Source organism: Monodon monoceros, unplaced genomic scaffold, assembly GCF_005190385.1.
Source record: "Monodon monoceros isolate NGI ecotype Baffin Bay Population unplaced genomic scaffold, NGI_Narwhal_1 Super_Scaffold_21, whole genome shotgun sequence".
In the NCBI taxonomy this organism is placed as follows: Eukaryota; Metazoa; Chordata; class Mammalia; order Artiodactyla; family Monodontidae; genus Monodon; species Monodon monoceros.
In genome coordinates this window covers 67068108-67081487 of record NW_021703778.1, presented here as the reverse complement: position 1 = coordinate 67081487, position 13380 = coordinate 67068108, and the positions used below count along the sequence as shown (strand labels likewise).

The 13380-nt window shown below is 50.4% G+C and overlaps 1 protein-coding gene across 10 annotated transcripts in view; it reads left to right on the top strand.

The window, feature by feature from the left end:
• The window catches only part of DAPK2 (death associated protein kinase 2), a 137227-nt gene that overhangs the window by 16499 nt on the left and 107348 nt on the right, over positions 1 to 13380 (top strand). For 3 of the 10 annotated variants that reach the window (XM_029236635.1, XM_029236639.1, XM_029236638.1), the window contains exons 1-2: positions 5136 to 5468; positions 6450 to 6547. In XM_029236635.1, coding sequence (XP_029092468.1) covers positions 5457 to 5468; positions 6450 to 6547 — 110 coding nt within the window. In that variant the 5' untranslated portion in view covers positions 5136 to 5456. Of the gene's footprint in view, positions 1 to 618; positions 750 to 2852; positions 3066 to 5133; positions 5469 to 6449; positions 6548 to 13380 lie in introns of those variants that run through there. The other 7 variants (XM_029236634.1, XM_029236630.1, XM_029236629.1 and 4 more) reach the window with 5 other exon arrangements.

Sequence of the window (13380 nt, the reverse complement as noted above, 5' to 3'; positions counted from 1 at the left end):
TGTGGGGTGATGTGGGGCTTCACCAACGTGCCAGGCAGGGCTGGGGGCACGGAAGCCAGGCTGCTCCCAAGTGGGGGTGGGGATCAGGAGATGGGGTGGGGTGGTGAGGAGGGAAGTGTCCCTTCCCCTCTCGGCCCCCACCCCACTGTGAACCGTGGATGGTGAGGTTTCCAGAAGAATCTGTCCGTTGTCGGAGCACTCTGACTGGGAGGGAGGAAGGGGCATATTCCCTGGTGGGACTTCCTCTTTCACGGTGGAAGCGGGGGACAGGGAGATACCACTTTCTGAGTGATCATGCCAGGCTATATCCAGTGTATCAGCTCATTTAAATCAGTTTCCAGATTAGGCTTGGAGAGGTTAGCCGACCTGTCCAGCCACACATCATGTAAGCGGCAGAGCCCGCGAAGACGCCAGGTCTTGCCACTGGCTCTCGCCCCCTCTCCTGGGAACCTCAGGGGCCAGGAGGTGCACGCTCCGACCTGGTAGGGAGGCTCTCGGCCCTCACCCGGGGGCTGTCCTGAGGGGACTCCCGGTAGGGGGCGCTCCGAGCGCCGTCTCGGGCCTCCGGGTGCGCCTCCAGCCGGCGCCTGGGACGGGACCGGCCGCCCCGCCCTCTCGGCTCCTCCGCGGCTCTGCGGGCAGGGGGGCGCCCACCGCGCAGGGAGCGGAGCAGAGCAGACAGCAGCGCGCCCGGCTGCGCTCCCCGTGCCTACCGCGCCTCCACGCCCGGCGCCGCGCAGCCTCCCGCCGTGAGTAGCGCCCGTCTGCAGGCTCGACGGGCGGGACAGGGCGCGCGGCTCGGGGCTGGGGCTAGCGGGGGCAAATTGCTCCGGGGCAAGTCAGCGGCCCGGTCCCTGACGCCGCCCCCCCGGGTATGGCCGGCCTTGGCCTTGGGTGTTCTGGCCGGCCCTGGACCTCAGGGACTGCCCGCTGGGCCCCTAGGGCTCGCTCCGAAGTCTGGCACTTTGACCCGAGGAACCGGCTGGGAGCGGCTGGCAGACCTGGCGCCTAGGGAGGACGGGAGACAGACTTCCATCAAGTTAGGACCCCTTGACGCGGGGGAGGGCCCCAGATTTATGGGAGGAGAGGGCCCAGATCTTTTCCGCATCATCTACTTCGCATACCTCCTTCTCGCCCTCTTGCGAAGAGGTGACGCGAGGAGGGTGCTCCGTACCCAGTCAGCTTTCTCTGTGGCAGAATGAAGCTGTGGTCCCAGTCGGGAGCCTGGGCTGGGGCAGAGTTAGGGTGGGCAGGGGGGCAGCCAGTTGGTCTGCGGCAGGCTGGGGTTTCGACCCCAGCATAGGAGGGTGTTGTCAACGGTTTACCCGACTATGGTTCAGACATTGTGGATGTCTCATGGCATGTGTGGGTCTGCCTGATCCTCACTGTAACTCTGCAAGGTGGAAATTAGGCTTCTCACTTTGGGAGGGAGAGGAGGCCCAGAGCCGTAAGTGTTGAGGCCAGGCAGGTGGTAGGTTAGGAGTGCACACCGGAAGAGAGGATGCATAGCTGCTGCCTCACTGGCAGGTGGGAAGGTCGCTGGGGGCGGGTGGCCCCCGACACCTTGTACTCAAGAATCCGGTGGGGGGCAGCTGGGGACCTCTGCTGTGGTTTCTGACATTGTATTTCTCAGCTGCCTCTGTGTAAGGTATTCCTGGGAGAGCCCTGGTGACTGAGGGGTGCTGGTACGTTGGCCTCTTCACGATTTCCTCCGGAGTCCTGTTCTTCCCCAAACCACCCATCTCCCAAGATGTGTTTTTAGCACCTGAAGTGGCCCCATTCGGCAGCTTTGGGAGAGGCTTGGGCAGGGGGTGCAGGGTTGTGTGGATTTGAGTGGGTGTGTGCTGGTTTGGGGTGAGCTTCCCACTGGCAGGAAGAAGACCTGAACTGACCCTGACCCTCTCCCTAAGGCCTCCCTGGTTGTTAGATGTGGGGGGTGACCAAGCAGGCTGCCCAGCGGAGCTGGACCTTTACCAGGAAGATAGTTTTCTCATGTCAGCTTAGGCAGGTGGCTGATCTCAGAGCCCCAGCTTCCTCATCAGAGATCAGGGTGGGTCAAAGCCTCCAATGCATGGAGGGCCACTGTAATGCTGGATGCCCCTCCCTTCTGTTGGCAACCTCCTCCTGAATGTGATGGGGGCGGGGTGTAAGGGGGCAATCATGGTCCCATTTCACAGACTTGCACTGGGTGAGGATCTCTGAGAGTTCAGCAGGGTGAGCTGGGGCCCATGGGGGAGGGGCTTAGTAGGGTTGAAACTTCCTTATGGGATGATCCTCCAGCCCTGGAGGCCTCCTCCCAGGTTGTCCCTCAGGAGGCCACCGACTTCGTAACCCTCGTGCCACCATTGGAGGGTTGAGGGTACTGTCAACAGAAGCTGGGGGAAGAGCAGCTGGAGTGGGCTAGCTGTGTGACTTTTAGCAAGTCCTTTCCCCCATCTGGATCTCAGTTTCCTCCTCTTGTAAAACAAGTGGGTTTGACCAGACAGCAGTGGTTTTCAAACTCCTCCCACCCATGAATTCTCACACAGAACCCCAACATATAGTGTAGATAAAGTGGAACTTCTCTGGCTCCCCTTCCTCATGCTGGTGGCTCCTGAGCAGAGTCTAAAAATCCCCTAGATGTTCTTAGAGATCTCTTTCTGTGAGGTTTTAGGAAATCTGTGTTAACCTTTCAGAAGTGTTGCCTAGTATTAGGGTTGGGGGACAGGAATGTGAATTCTAGAGATTCCATTAAGAGAAATGTAGGCATTAAGATGGGCCTCAACCTTGGAATGCCTGGAGCCGATGGATGGCCTGTGCCCCTAGCCAAAAGTTGTAGCTGTGCCCTCTGCCGTGTGGTTTCATCTTTTCAGGGCCAGAAAGATGCCTGTATCTCTGGGTCCTTCTCCGGGTCCTAGCTGGTGACTGTAATTCCACCTCAGGATGTCTCCCCTTTGGTTTCATGTCTCTAAACCGGTAAAATGCGGATTCATCTTGGGGAGAGACGTTAAGCTGGGGCACTAGATGTACATCAGTCAACATTCCTGGAGTGCCTGCTGTGTACCAGCTGCCACAAGGGGACAGAGGTGAGAATGTCACAACTCCTGCCCTCATGAGGCTCCAAGACAACAGGCAGGAGGGAGGGAACTCACATTTGTTGGAACCATCCAAGGACTGTGAAAAACACTTTACATATGTTATCTCATTTGTCCAGTAGATATCAGACTCGTGTTTTAATTATGTAAAATTTTGATTGCATACAAAATAACTGTACATACCATCAAGAAGCAGCATTGTCAGCACCCAGAAACCTCCTTGTGTCCCCTTCCAGGCACAACCCCTGACCGAGGCGTAACAACTATTATGACTTCTAGCACCATGGATTTGTTTTACCTAGAGGGAATCACACAGTCTGTAGTCTTTTGTGTCTGGCTTTTCTCATTCAACATTATGTTTGTGAGTCTCGTCCACATTGTTGCAGGGAGCAGTAGTTCACTTTTTCTCATTGTTGTATAATAATTTCATTGTATGGGTATAACTCAATTTATTTATCCATTCTTCTGTCGATGGCCATTTGGTTGTTTCCAATTTTTAGTTATTACTGACAGTGCTGCTGTGAACGTTCTAACGTGGACCATTTTGGAAAACATCCGCATGTGTTTCTCTTAGGTACGTCCGCAGAAACTGACCAATAGTTTTCCAAAGCAGTCCCAGTGTATACTCTCCCTAGCAGTTTTGAGAGCTCTCCAAATACTCACTAACACTAGGCATTGTCTAGACTTATTTCCTATGTAAGTAATTTGAAGCCCAGAAAAGTTGTCTTGTGCTGTTTGCTAGTAAGTGGCAGAGCCGGGATATGAACCCAGGCCTCTGTGCCTGTGGAACCTGTACTCTCTCCCTCTGGGTTACACATTGACATAGATTATGAAATAAGCCAGAACGTGATAAGCTCTAACCCTAAACATGTGTAAAGAGCCCTCTTTGGGAATTTAAAGAGGAAGGGAGTTTTAATCTGTTTTGGCAAGAAAAAGGGTCATGGAGGCTCATAGAGATGGTAGCATTTGAGCCTGGCTTTGTGGGAAGGGAACAGTTTTGCTAGGAGGGCTTTCCAGGTGCCCCCCCCAACCCCCTGAAAAGGGCCCAACTTGAGCTGGGGCGTGGCAGGGGTGAAAGTTTTGGGGGAATGGGAAAGGTCTACTTTTGCCTGTAATATAGGATTTATGGGGGAGGGGGCTATGCTGAAATGGTGAGTTGAGGCCAAACTGGTGAGCCTGGTTTGAGCTTAGGGGACTCCCCTGGCCCCCAAATTCTGGTCACTCAGGATGTGGAGCACAAGGCAGGGGCTCATTGTTTTCTGGGGAGGTGGGGCTTCTTCAAATCCAGCTCAGCTCCTGATAGCGAATGCAGCCGGCCTCTTGCCAAATGGAGGATCATAGCTGTTCCTGGGACCATTCTCAGGGTATCTGCCAACAGAATATTTTTGGAGTTTTCTGCTTCCATCTAGCTGTGGGAAATTAGTAGCTACTGCACCTCCACCCCCAGGATCTGACCCAGATGGTTTATTTGGAAGTATTTTTTCAGCAAAAAGATGACGATAGATAGCAGTCCTGCCCCCCCTCAGTGCTAGTCTCAGGAGGTTTGCCAGGAATGGGGGTTGGGGGCGAAGGGGGCCAAACTTCTGACTCTGATCAAGCCAAACTTGCCAGGAGAATCCCAGTACCTTTTCCTCAGAAGGGAACAGAATTGGTGCCTCAATGGCTATGGGAAGCAGAAACACAAACAATGGCCTGGAATGAGTCAAATAATAATAATAATCATCGTTCTTATTTGCCCAGCAGTTTATGTCCTTATCACAATGGATCCTCACATGGATGTGTGAAGTATGTGATATAGACGTGATCACCCCAGTTTACAGAGGAGGGGGAGTGAATCCCAGAGAGGGTGCCAACGTGCTATGGGTCACATGGCTAATATACACCCAGATTAGCCTAGAACCGGGGATCCTGGAGCCTGCTTCTCTCAGGATTCCATGCTTGCCAGGCCCTGGATGAGCATGGAGTGAAGACCAAGCAGGGAGGAGGATGTGTGATGCACAGGCAGGAGGTTGGCAGGTGGCCCTGAGAGTAAGGCCTGGGAGCCAGGCCAGCTCTGCCTGGAGGTCTTCAGGGATGTGTGTGACTCGATGGAAGGGAGGGAGGCAGGTGGCATGTTGGTACCAGCGCTCTGGTTTGTAGGGGGCAGAGGTGGAGGAAAGAGGGCGAAATGTGTACATCCCCTGAGAGTCAGAACAGCTTCAGCCACTTGACACTGATGAGACGTGCCCTTAGGTAATGGTGCCTCCACCCAGCCTGGTGAAAACAGTCTTTTGGGGTTCATGGGGCCTGGCCGTGGTTGGTCTCTGATTGCCAGGCAGAAGAAAAGCTGCCAGCACTAGCCAAAAGGAGCTCTGAGAGGCCTTTGCTAATGACTCTTGAAAGATGCATCCACAGGTAGCTGGTTTTATCTTTGTGATGCGCAGGCTGTGTCCTGGGCCCTGTCCTCGGGGTGCTGTCCAGGGTGGCATGTGGCTGTCCCAGGAATGGGTGAGCTCCTTAGGGCAGGAGGATCCCAAGGGAGGATGCAGACCGTCTCTTCTGGTGGAGTGGTGAGTGCTCTGCGTGGTTCAGAGTAGTCCTGTGGTTCTCATTAAGGTGCCCTGGGTAGGCAGAGTTAGCTCCATTTTACAGATGAGGAAACAGCCTCCTCCCTCTGACAAGAGATGAGGTCATAGAGCTAGTTGTGGACAAAATTGCACCTAGAACCTCAGGCTCCTAACTCCTGGTGCCTACTGTAATTTGTCACACCACTCCCAGGCATCTTTCCCTTAGGGTGATGAGTGAGAGAGTTTGAAATCAGTTCAGACTCCAAGTTGGGTGGCACAGCGCCTGTAGGAGCTGAGGTCATGCACATCCCTTACCTTTCTACTGCATTTTGTGGTTTATAAAATTAATATCCTGATTTGCAGTGGTGTTTACAGTACTAATCCCTTTTACAGATGAGGAAGTTAAGACTCTGCAGTTTAAATGACGTAGGCAACTGTGGGACTTGAACCTGGAACTTCTGACTGAAAAACAAGTTCTGTTTTTCCTGCATCACAGCTGCCTCTTTTCTCAATAGACCTGAATTTCATGAGAACAAATTGCCAAAGTTGCCCATGGCCCTGTTTCTCTGAACTTGTTCAGAGCAGATCTGAAGAAGTGAGGAGGGCTATTTTTGTCTCCTTAACAAATGTGATTAATATAAATCAAATAAGAATGGTACATCATTGGTCACAGGTGAGGAAAGGCTTGATCAAGGCTGTTCTTGAGGAATGAGGGCTGTGGGTTATCTTTAAATTATTAGCTTCCAGGCAGCCAATTACTTTTGGGCCTAGATTCAGGCTGGTACCAATTGACACGTCTGTCCTAACCTCAGGTTTTTTCATGTTTCAGGGCTGTACGCTCCAGGCCTCAATGAGGAGCCCAAACATGGAGACGTTCAAGCAGGAGAAGGTGGAGGACTTTTATGACATCGGGGAGGAGCTGGGGAGGTAAGTGGCTGGGAGAGGTGTACTGGTCAGTAGATCTTGTAGGTCATGGGCTTGTCACAGGACTCGTGGGAAGCTTTAAAAACAGTCCTGAGGTTTATTCATCTTCATGGGTGCCTCTGCAAGGAATCGTCTCTCTGGAAATGGAGACTTGCCAGCAGAAAGGACTAGAATTGCTGAGTTCCGTGTTTTCAGTATAACCTGGCTGACAGTTAACGGCAAATCTAAATGATTCTTGTTGTATCTGTTACTTTGCTCCCAAAATCCTCCCCAGGCTCTGGACTGAGATATGACCTGTTGGTTTTCTCCTCCGAATCCCACTTGGGATTCTCCGTGGCTCCCAGGTGTTGTTTTTTTTTTTTAATGTTTATTTATTTATTTAGCTGTGCCAGGTCTTAGTTGCGGCACGTGGGCTCTTAGTTGCAGCATGTGGGATCTAGTTCCCTGACCAGGGATTGAACCCGGGCCGCCTGCATTGGGAGCATGAACTCTTAACTACTGGACCACCAAGGAAGTCCCTCCACAGCTCTCAGGATTTTGTTCTGTAAGCTCAGAGCCTGAATGGGAGGTGAAATCATCCTCCTGAAAATGGCTTTAGATTGAGTGACAAGCCGCATGAGCCTAGTTGTGAAGGTTCTTCAGATCTGAGTTATTGGGTGCATTTTCAGGTTTGCTAAACCCACAACACAGACAGGAGTAAACTCAGATCTGAAAGTAGTTACCGTCTGGAGAGAAATGATTTTCTGAAGCTCTCTTCTTGCCTCTCATTTGTAACAACTGCTAGTATTCAGGTGGTATTTTAATGATTACAGAACACCAATCTTGGAGTCTGAGTCTCACAACAATTCATGAAAATGGGAATTATTTTTACTCTTATTTTTCTTGAGGAAACTGTGGTCCAAAGAGCTTAAGCAAGTTGCCCCAAGTTGCTCAGCCAGCAAGTGACATGGCCAACGTCTGGCCAGTCCAGTCTGTGCCTGCACACCTGTCATGCTCTCTCCAGTGCACATGGTTCTTGCACACTCACACATACTTGCAGTACACCCGGCCCAACCCCTCCACACACCCAGCAGAGTAAAAATCTGGGGGTTCAGGGCCTTCACTGTATCCATGATGCACAACGGGAGCCTTTCCCTTTAAAGAGCTCCTGTGTCAGGACTAATTCTCTTACTTTCTTTTCTTCTCTTTTGTTTATTTTTTGCAAATATATGTATATATTTATTTCCTTTTATTTTAAGCACACTGAATTTATAGGTTAGTGTTTTAATACAGTTTTAAATATTACATCTTAATGTATCATACAGGTTTGCTCATGTCATTAAATATTTTAAATGCAATTTTATATTCCCTTGTATATGCATGCCTCAATTATTCAGCCATTTCCCCTACTGTTAAAAATATGCAGTTTCCATTATTTTTAAAAAAATTTTCATTGCTAAAGCTATAGTGAACATCCCTTAACAGACATTTCTGATCCTGTTTTTGACTGTTTCCTTAAGATAGATAGCTAGAAGTTGGGTCACTGGGTACTTTTATTTAAAAAAAAAAACTAGAAAGAACTTCAAAGCCAGAGGAGCCTTACTCAGATAAGAACGGAAAGTGCAGTTATGGGAATTCCCTGGTGATCCAGTGGTTAGGATTCGGTGCTTTCACTGCCGGGCCAGGTTCAATCCCTGGTCAGGGAACTAAGAACTAAGATCCTGCAAGCCGCGTGGTGAGGCCAGAAAAAAGAAAGTGCGGTTTCTTCAAGTTTAGGGAGTGCTTGTCCTGCTTGACTGGATGGGTCAAGAAGCAAGTGTCTGCAGAGTCCCAGAGCGTCCCAGAGGGGGAGATTCCTCAGCCTTCTGTCTGGGCCATTGCCACTGGCAATCCGGGGCCTGTGAAGGGCTGGGAAGAGGCTGGAGGGTGGTCAGCTGGACTCTGCCTCTGAGTGAGAAGCGAGGATCTCTTCGCCTCGGGCGCTTCTCCTGAACTTGGTGATGCTGGGGGCAAAGTGGCATCCTTAACCACAGACCCTGGCAGGCCCTACCAGTGGCTTTTGATTCGATGGCCCCACGTTGGCCATGTCCTGTGTGTAAGGGTCTGTGCTAAGTGCCCTGGGTACAGAGATGAGCATGACACGGGGAGTCTTTGCCCTCCTGGAGCTCCAGCCTGGCTGTAGGGGCAGCTGTGCACATAACAAGGGCAGCGTTGGATGGGATTATGTCGGGTGGGCTGTGAGCTGAGAAGTCAGGAATTGGGGGGGGGCTTGGGCTCTGAAGAAGGAAGTAGACGTTTCCCGTGGAATTCATCTGTTATCCCTTCTTAGTCCTGTCTCTCCCCCATTCCATACCTCAGAGCTATTAGAACTGGAAGAGACCTCATGCTCTGGGGTCCTCCATCTACAACAGGGTATGAAGGCCCCAGGTACCTCACAGCCTGGGGAGCCTTGGAGGAACCTCCCGTCCACCGCCTGTTACCTGCAACTTTTCTAAGGTTCTAAGGTGCTGGCTGGACATAGGGTGAGTAAGAGGCAGCAAAGGTCTGAGGCCTTTGGAATGGCTTGTCGTCGTAGGATTTGTGGTCTAGAGCAGGGGTCCCCAACCCCTGGTACCGGTCCACAGCCTGTTAGGAACCGGGCTGCACAGCAGGAGGTGAGTGGCAGGCAAGTGAGCAAAGCTTCGTCTGCGGCTCCCCATCGCTCTCATTACTGCCTGAGCCATCCCCCCTCCCCGTCCGTGGAAAAATCGTCTTCCACAAAAACGGTCCCTGGTGCCAAAAAGGTTGGGGACCGCTGGTCTAGAGGTCCGATGAGCTGGAAGGCCTTTAGAGGTCTTTCTTCCAAGACCCTCGTCGGACAGTTGAGGAAACTGAGCCTCAGAGAGGGGAAGAGTCTTGCTGGGGGCCATAAACAGGCTGGAACTAGAGCTGCCTTCAGATGACTGCTGGGCTTCAGAAGGGGCAGTGCTATCTGTCTCTCCTCCTCTCTTCTTCACGTAACACACTGTTGCGGGTGTACCTCGTGCCAGGCGTTGTCCGAGGCAGCGACGAACAAAATCGGCGTTCCTGTCCTCTTGCAGCTTGTGTTCCATTGGCAACAAGTGATTGAGGGATCACAAAAGGACAAGTCACTATAGAGTGTGTGATGGGCTATGAAAGGAGAGAGAGGGATGCTCTGAGAGAGAATAGGGGATGTAGTTTGCCCTGGGTGGCTGGGGAGGCTGCTCCGAGGAAATGGCTGAGGGTAAATGCGCAGGCAGGGGAAGCAGCATGGATGCAGGCCCCGAGGTGGGGAGAGCCTGGGACCTGAGCTGCTGTCAGGAGGCCAGTGTGGCCGTGGAACTTGAGCTGGGGGCAAGCAGTGCTAGATGAGGTTGGATATATAGCTAGAGGCCAGACCCAGCCTGTGAGCTCTCTGCCAACACAGACTGGTGGAGAGATTTGGCCTTTGGGGACACACAGTTTGAGGTCTGGGTCCCTTTCCTAACAGTGCAACCTTAGGACAACTTACTTGACCTCTTTGAGCCTGAGTATTTTTTTACCTTTAAGATAGGAATAATAACAGTAGCTACCTCGTGGTTGTGGGGATTAAATGGGATGCTGAGTCTGTGGTGTCCCTCACAGAGCTGGGCACAGGGGAAGTGTTCAGTGAAAAAGAGCTTCTGGCCTTTGAAGTAAGTTTGGGTGTCAAGGCCCCATCTCCCACTTCTAGAGCCTCCCAGCAGGACAGTGTGAGTCTCTGCAGGAGGAACAGCAGGAAGGGTTGTTCTTATGTTTGGGAGGAGCTTTATGTAAACCTGTTTCCTCGGCTGTCTGTGAGCACCCTCCCCTAGACTCAGGGCTGTCTCATTGACTTTAGCTCCTCCTTAAGTCCTTACTATGCAAAAATGAAAATGAGTGAGAGTCACTTTTCCTTTTTTTACCTGTAATGACAGATGGAGCTCACACAAACATCATGCTGAACGAAGGAAACCAGATTCAAAAGAGCCCATAGGGAATAATTCCATCTGTGTCAAATTCAAGACAGGCAAAATGAATCCCTGGTGCTAGAAATCAGAATAGTGGTTATTCTTGAGGGACTAGTGACTGAAAGGGGGCATGAGAGGGATTTCTGGGGGACAGGTATTGTTCTATTTCTTGATCTGGGTGCCTGTTTCACTGATGTGTTAATTTCCTGAAAGTATGTTAAGCCATACTTGTATATGTACATTTTCTTGCAGGTATATTGTATCTGAACTAAAACTATACATTAACAAACAAGGAATCTTTAAGTCCACTTCCTGCCCTGGTCTGGTCCCCGAAGGGCATGTTTCTGATGCCTTTGGAGGCCTTGTATGTCCTTATCCTACATATAAGAGAACATCTGTGAGAAAAGCTGCAGAATCCAGCTTTGGATGTGGACATCATGCCCTGCCCTGAGAGTCTAGGGCACGGCTGGGGCCCACCTGGCCCTGCGCATCTCACCTGATTTTTCTGGCTCACATTTCGGCCCCAGCCTGCTGGGGATGCTGGAGGTTGTCAGCTGTTTCTGGGAACAGTTGGAGAAATGCTGGCCTGCAGCTTCTGGCCTCTCCCAGCCTGGGTAGCCGCTGTAGGGCAGAGCAAGGCTCATAAAGAGAAACCCATCTAACCCCTCATTTTATAGATGAAGCTAAGACCACAGAGGGGAAGTGACTTGTCCAATGTCACACGGTGAACAGGTGATAGATCAGGGTGGGCACTGGTGGTCTGACTCCTACTCTAGGGCTCTGGCTACCACACCATAAGGACCCACAAAGCACAAACTTATTTTTCTCTTTAACTTGACTGCTTTTGGGGAGTGGGGGAGAATATGTGGTAGGGTAGTCTTTTTTCTTTGACCTTGAGGGTAGGGTAGCAGGGTCGGAGTCAGAAAGGTGAGCATTTGGGAAGGATTGATGTTCCCTGGGGAAGGGTGCTGGTGGATAGGCCCAGTAATGACTACTGTGTGTCTAAGGGTACAAGGTAATTTAATGTGAGCAGCATATAATGGTCAGTGGTTTCTTTTTTCCTATACTTATATTACTTCACTTAGATTTTTAAATTATTAGATGAAGCATAAAATCATAAAATGTTACTGTTGAACTGGATCTCAACAAGAATTTAGTCCAGGTCTCCGTTTTATAGACAAGAAAAGTGAGGCCCAGAGAAGGGAGGTGATTTGTCCAGAGTCACAGAGCCAGCAATACAGGAGCTGAAACTTAAAGAAGCTTTTCAACTACACTGTGCTGGTTTAAACAAACAGAGGAAAACCTCTCTATATGTAAATTCAACTTTTATCCACAGCCCTCACCTCTCTCAGGGAGCCTCTCACCATTCATTACCCCACACATCCCATCATAACCTCCCCAGCTCCCCTGGTGAAGATAGCGGCCAGAAGCCCTGCTACGTATAGGAGGCTCACATGTGCAAGGCACACTGCTAGGCACTTAACCTGCAGAATCCCCTTTTATAGGGATAGGAGCCTTGGTTCCAAAAGCTCAGCCAAGCCCCCAGCTCCCATAGGAAGGAGCCACTGCTCTCAAGCCTCACCCTTCCTAAACAGGCTGAGGAATTCCTTGGGACAGCTGCCTGCCAGATCTGAGTCTCCCAGTGGGGTCCTCTGTGGTTAAGATCACCCACCACACATGCAGCTTAGCCAGAGCAACTTCTTTTGGGAGAGAAACAAAAAACCTCCAGGAAATGTGTAGAGCTCAGGTGTACCCAGGCTGGGTTCTATAGCCCAGTCTAGCCACAAAGCTCTATAGAAAACAATAATAATAGGTGTTTGGATTTACCTGTCTCTGTCCTTGGGAAAAAGCGTTTCCAAGATGAACTCGGAGGCAAAGGGGGTTTTATTATTTCTTTTCAAATTAAAAAAAATTTTTTATTGTAGAAGTAATGCATGGCATATGTCATAAACTTATGAACAGTTAGAGTAGAACTCCCTCTGTCCTCCCTCTAAGTCTCACATCCACAGGTAGACTTTGATGATAATTGTCTTCTGTTGCCGTTCAGAACTTAGTCTAAGTAAAGCAAGTGTGAATGTAGACCCAGATGGGATCATACGACCAGAACAATCTACAACTTGCTTTTCTCACTTAATGAAATACATTGAATATCTTTTTACAGTATATAGATCTATGAGACTTACTTTGGAGGAAAGTTTTTTTTTTTTTAAATAAAACATTTAAGACAGTTTAAGCCAACAAAAGATTAGCAGCCTTAACCTAGCAACTGTTTTTATTTCTGAGTCTTACCTTCTAATCTATCTATGGCTATTTCTCATGCCCACACAGCCTCTCCTCTTTTGTGTCTGCTTGAGGCCTGCATGTGCTCAGAGTTAACATTCCCCCAAGTGCTAAGCTCCTGGGGGCAGGTTGCCTAGACCAAGGGGAGCAGGAGAAATGCTCAGGCCCTAGGATGACCGGTGATGAGATTAGGCCTATCTCACATTTGTTTGTGCTGGGCTGTCAACTCTTTGAAGGCAGGTCCGCAACTGCTCTCCTATTTTGAGCATCACGGCAGCACTGGAACAGAGGCCAGAGGCCCCCAAATCTTCTGTGACTTCTCTTTGCTCTCGCTCTTCTCTCACTCTTGGAAAAATTAAACTTTTCCCTCAAGGTCAGGATCAAATGCCATCTCTCCTGGCAAAGCCTGCCATGACCCACTCCCTCTACACCTACCCCCTCTACCACACCCCCTCTGTGGACTGTATTACCTCTTATTCTGGACCCACACCTCTATTAAGTGCTAATGTCATCATACCTCATGTTACACAGAAGGTTCACCTGGTCATCTTCCCTGCTGGACCCAGGGTCCTCCATGCTGGGCTCCTGCGTACTTTATCTTTTATCCGT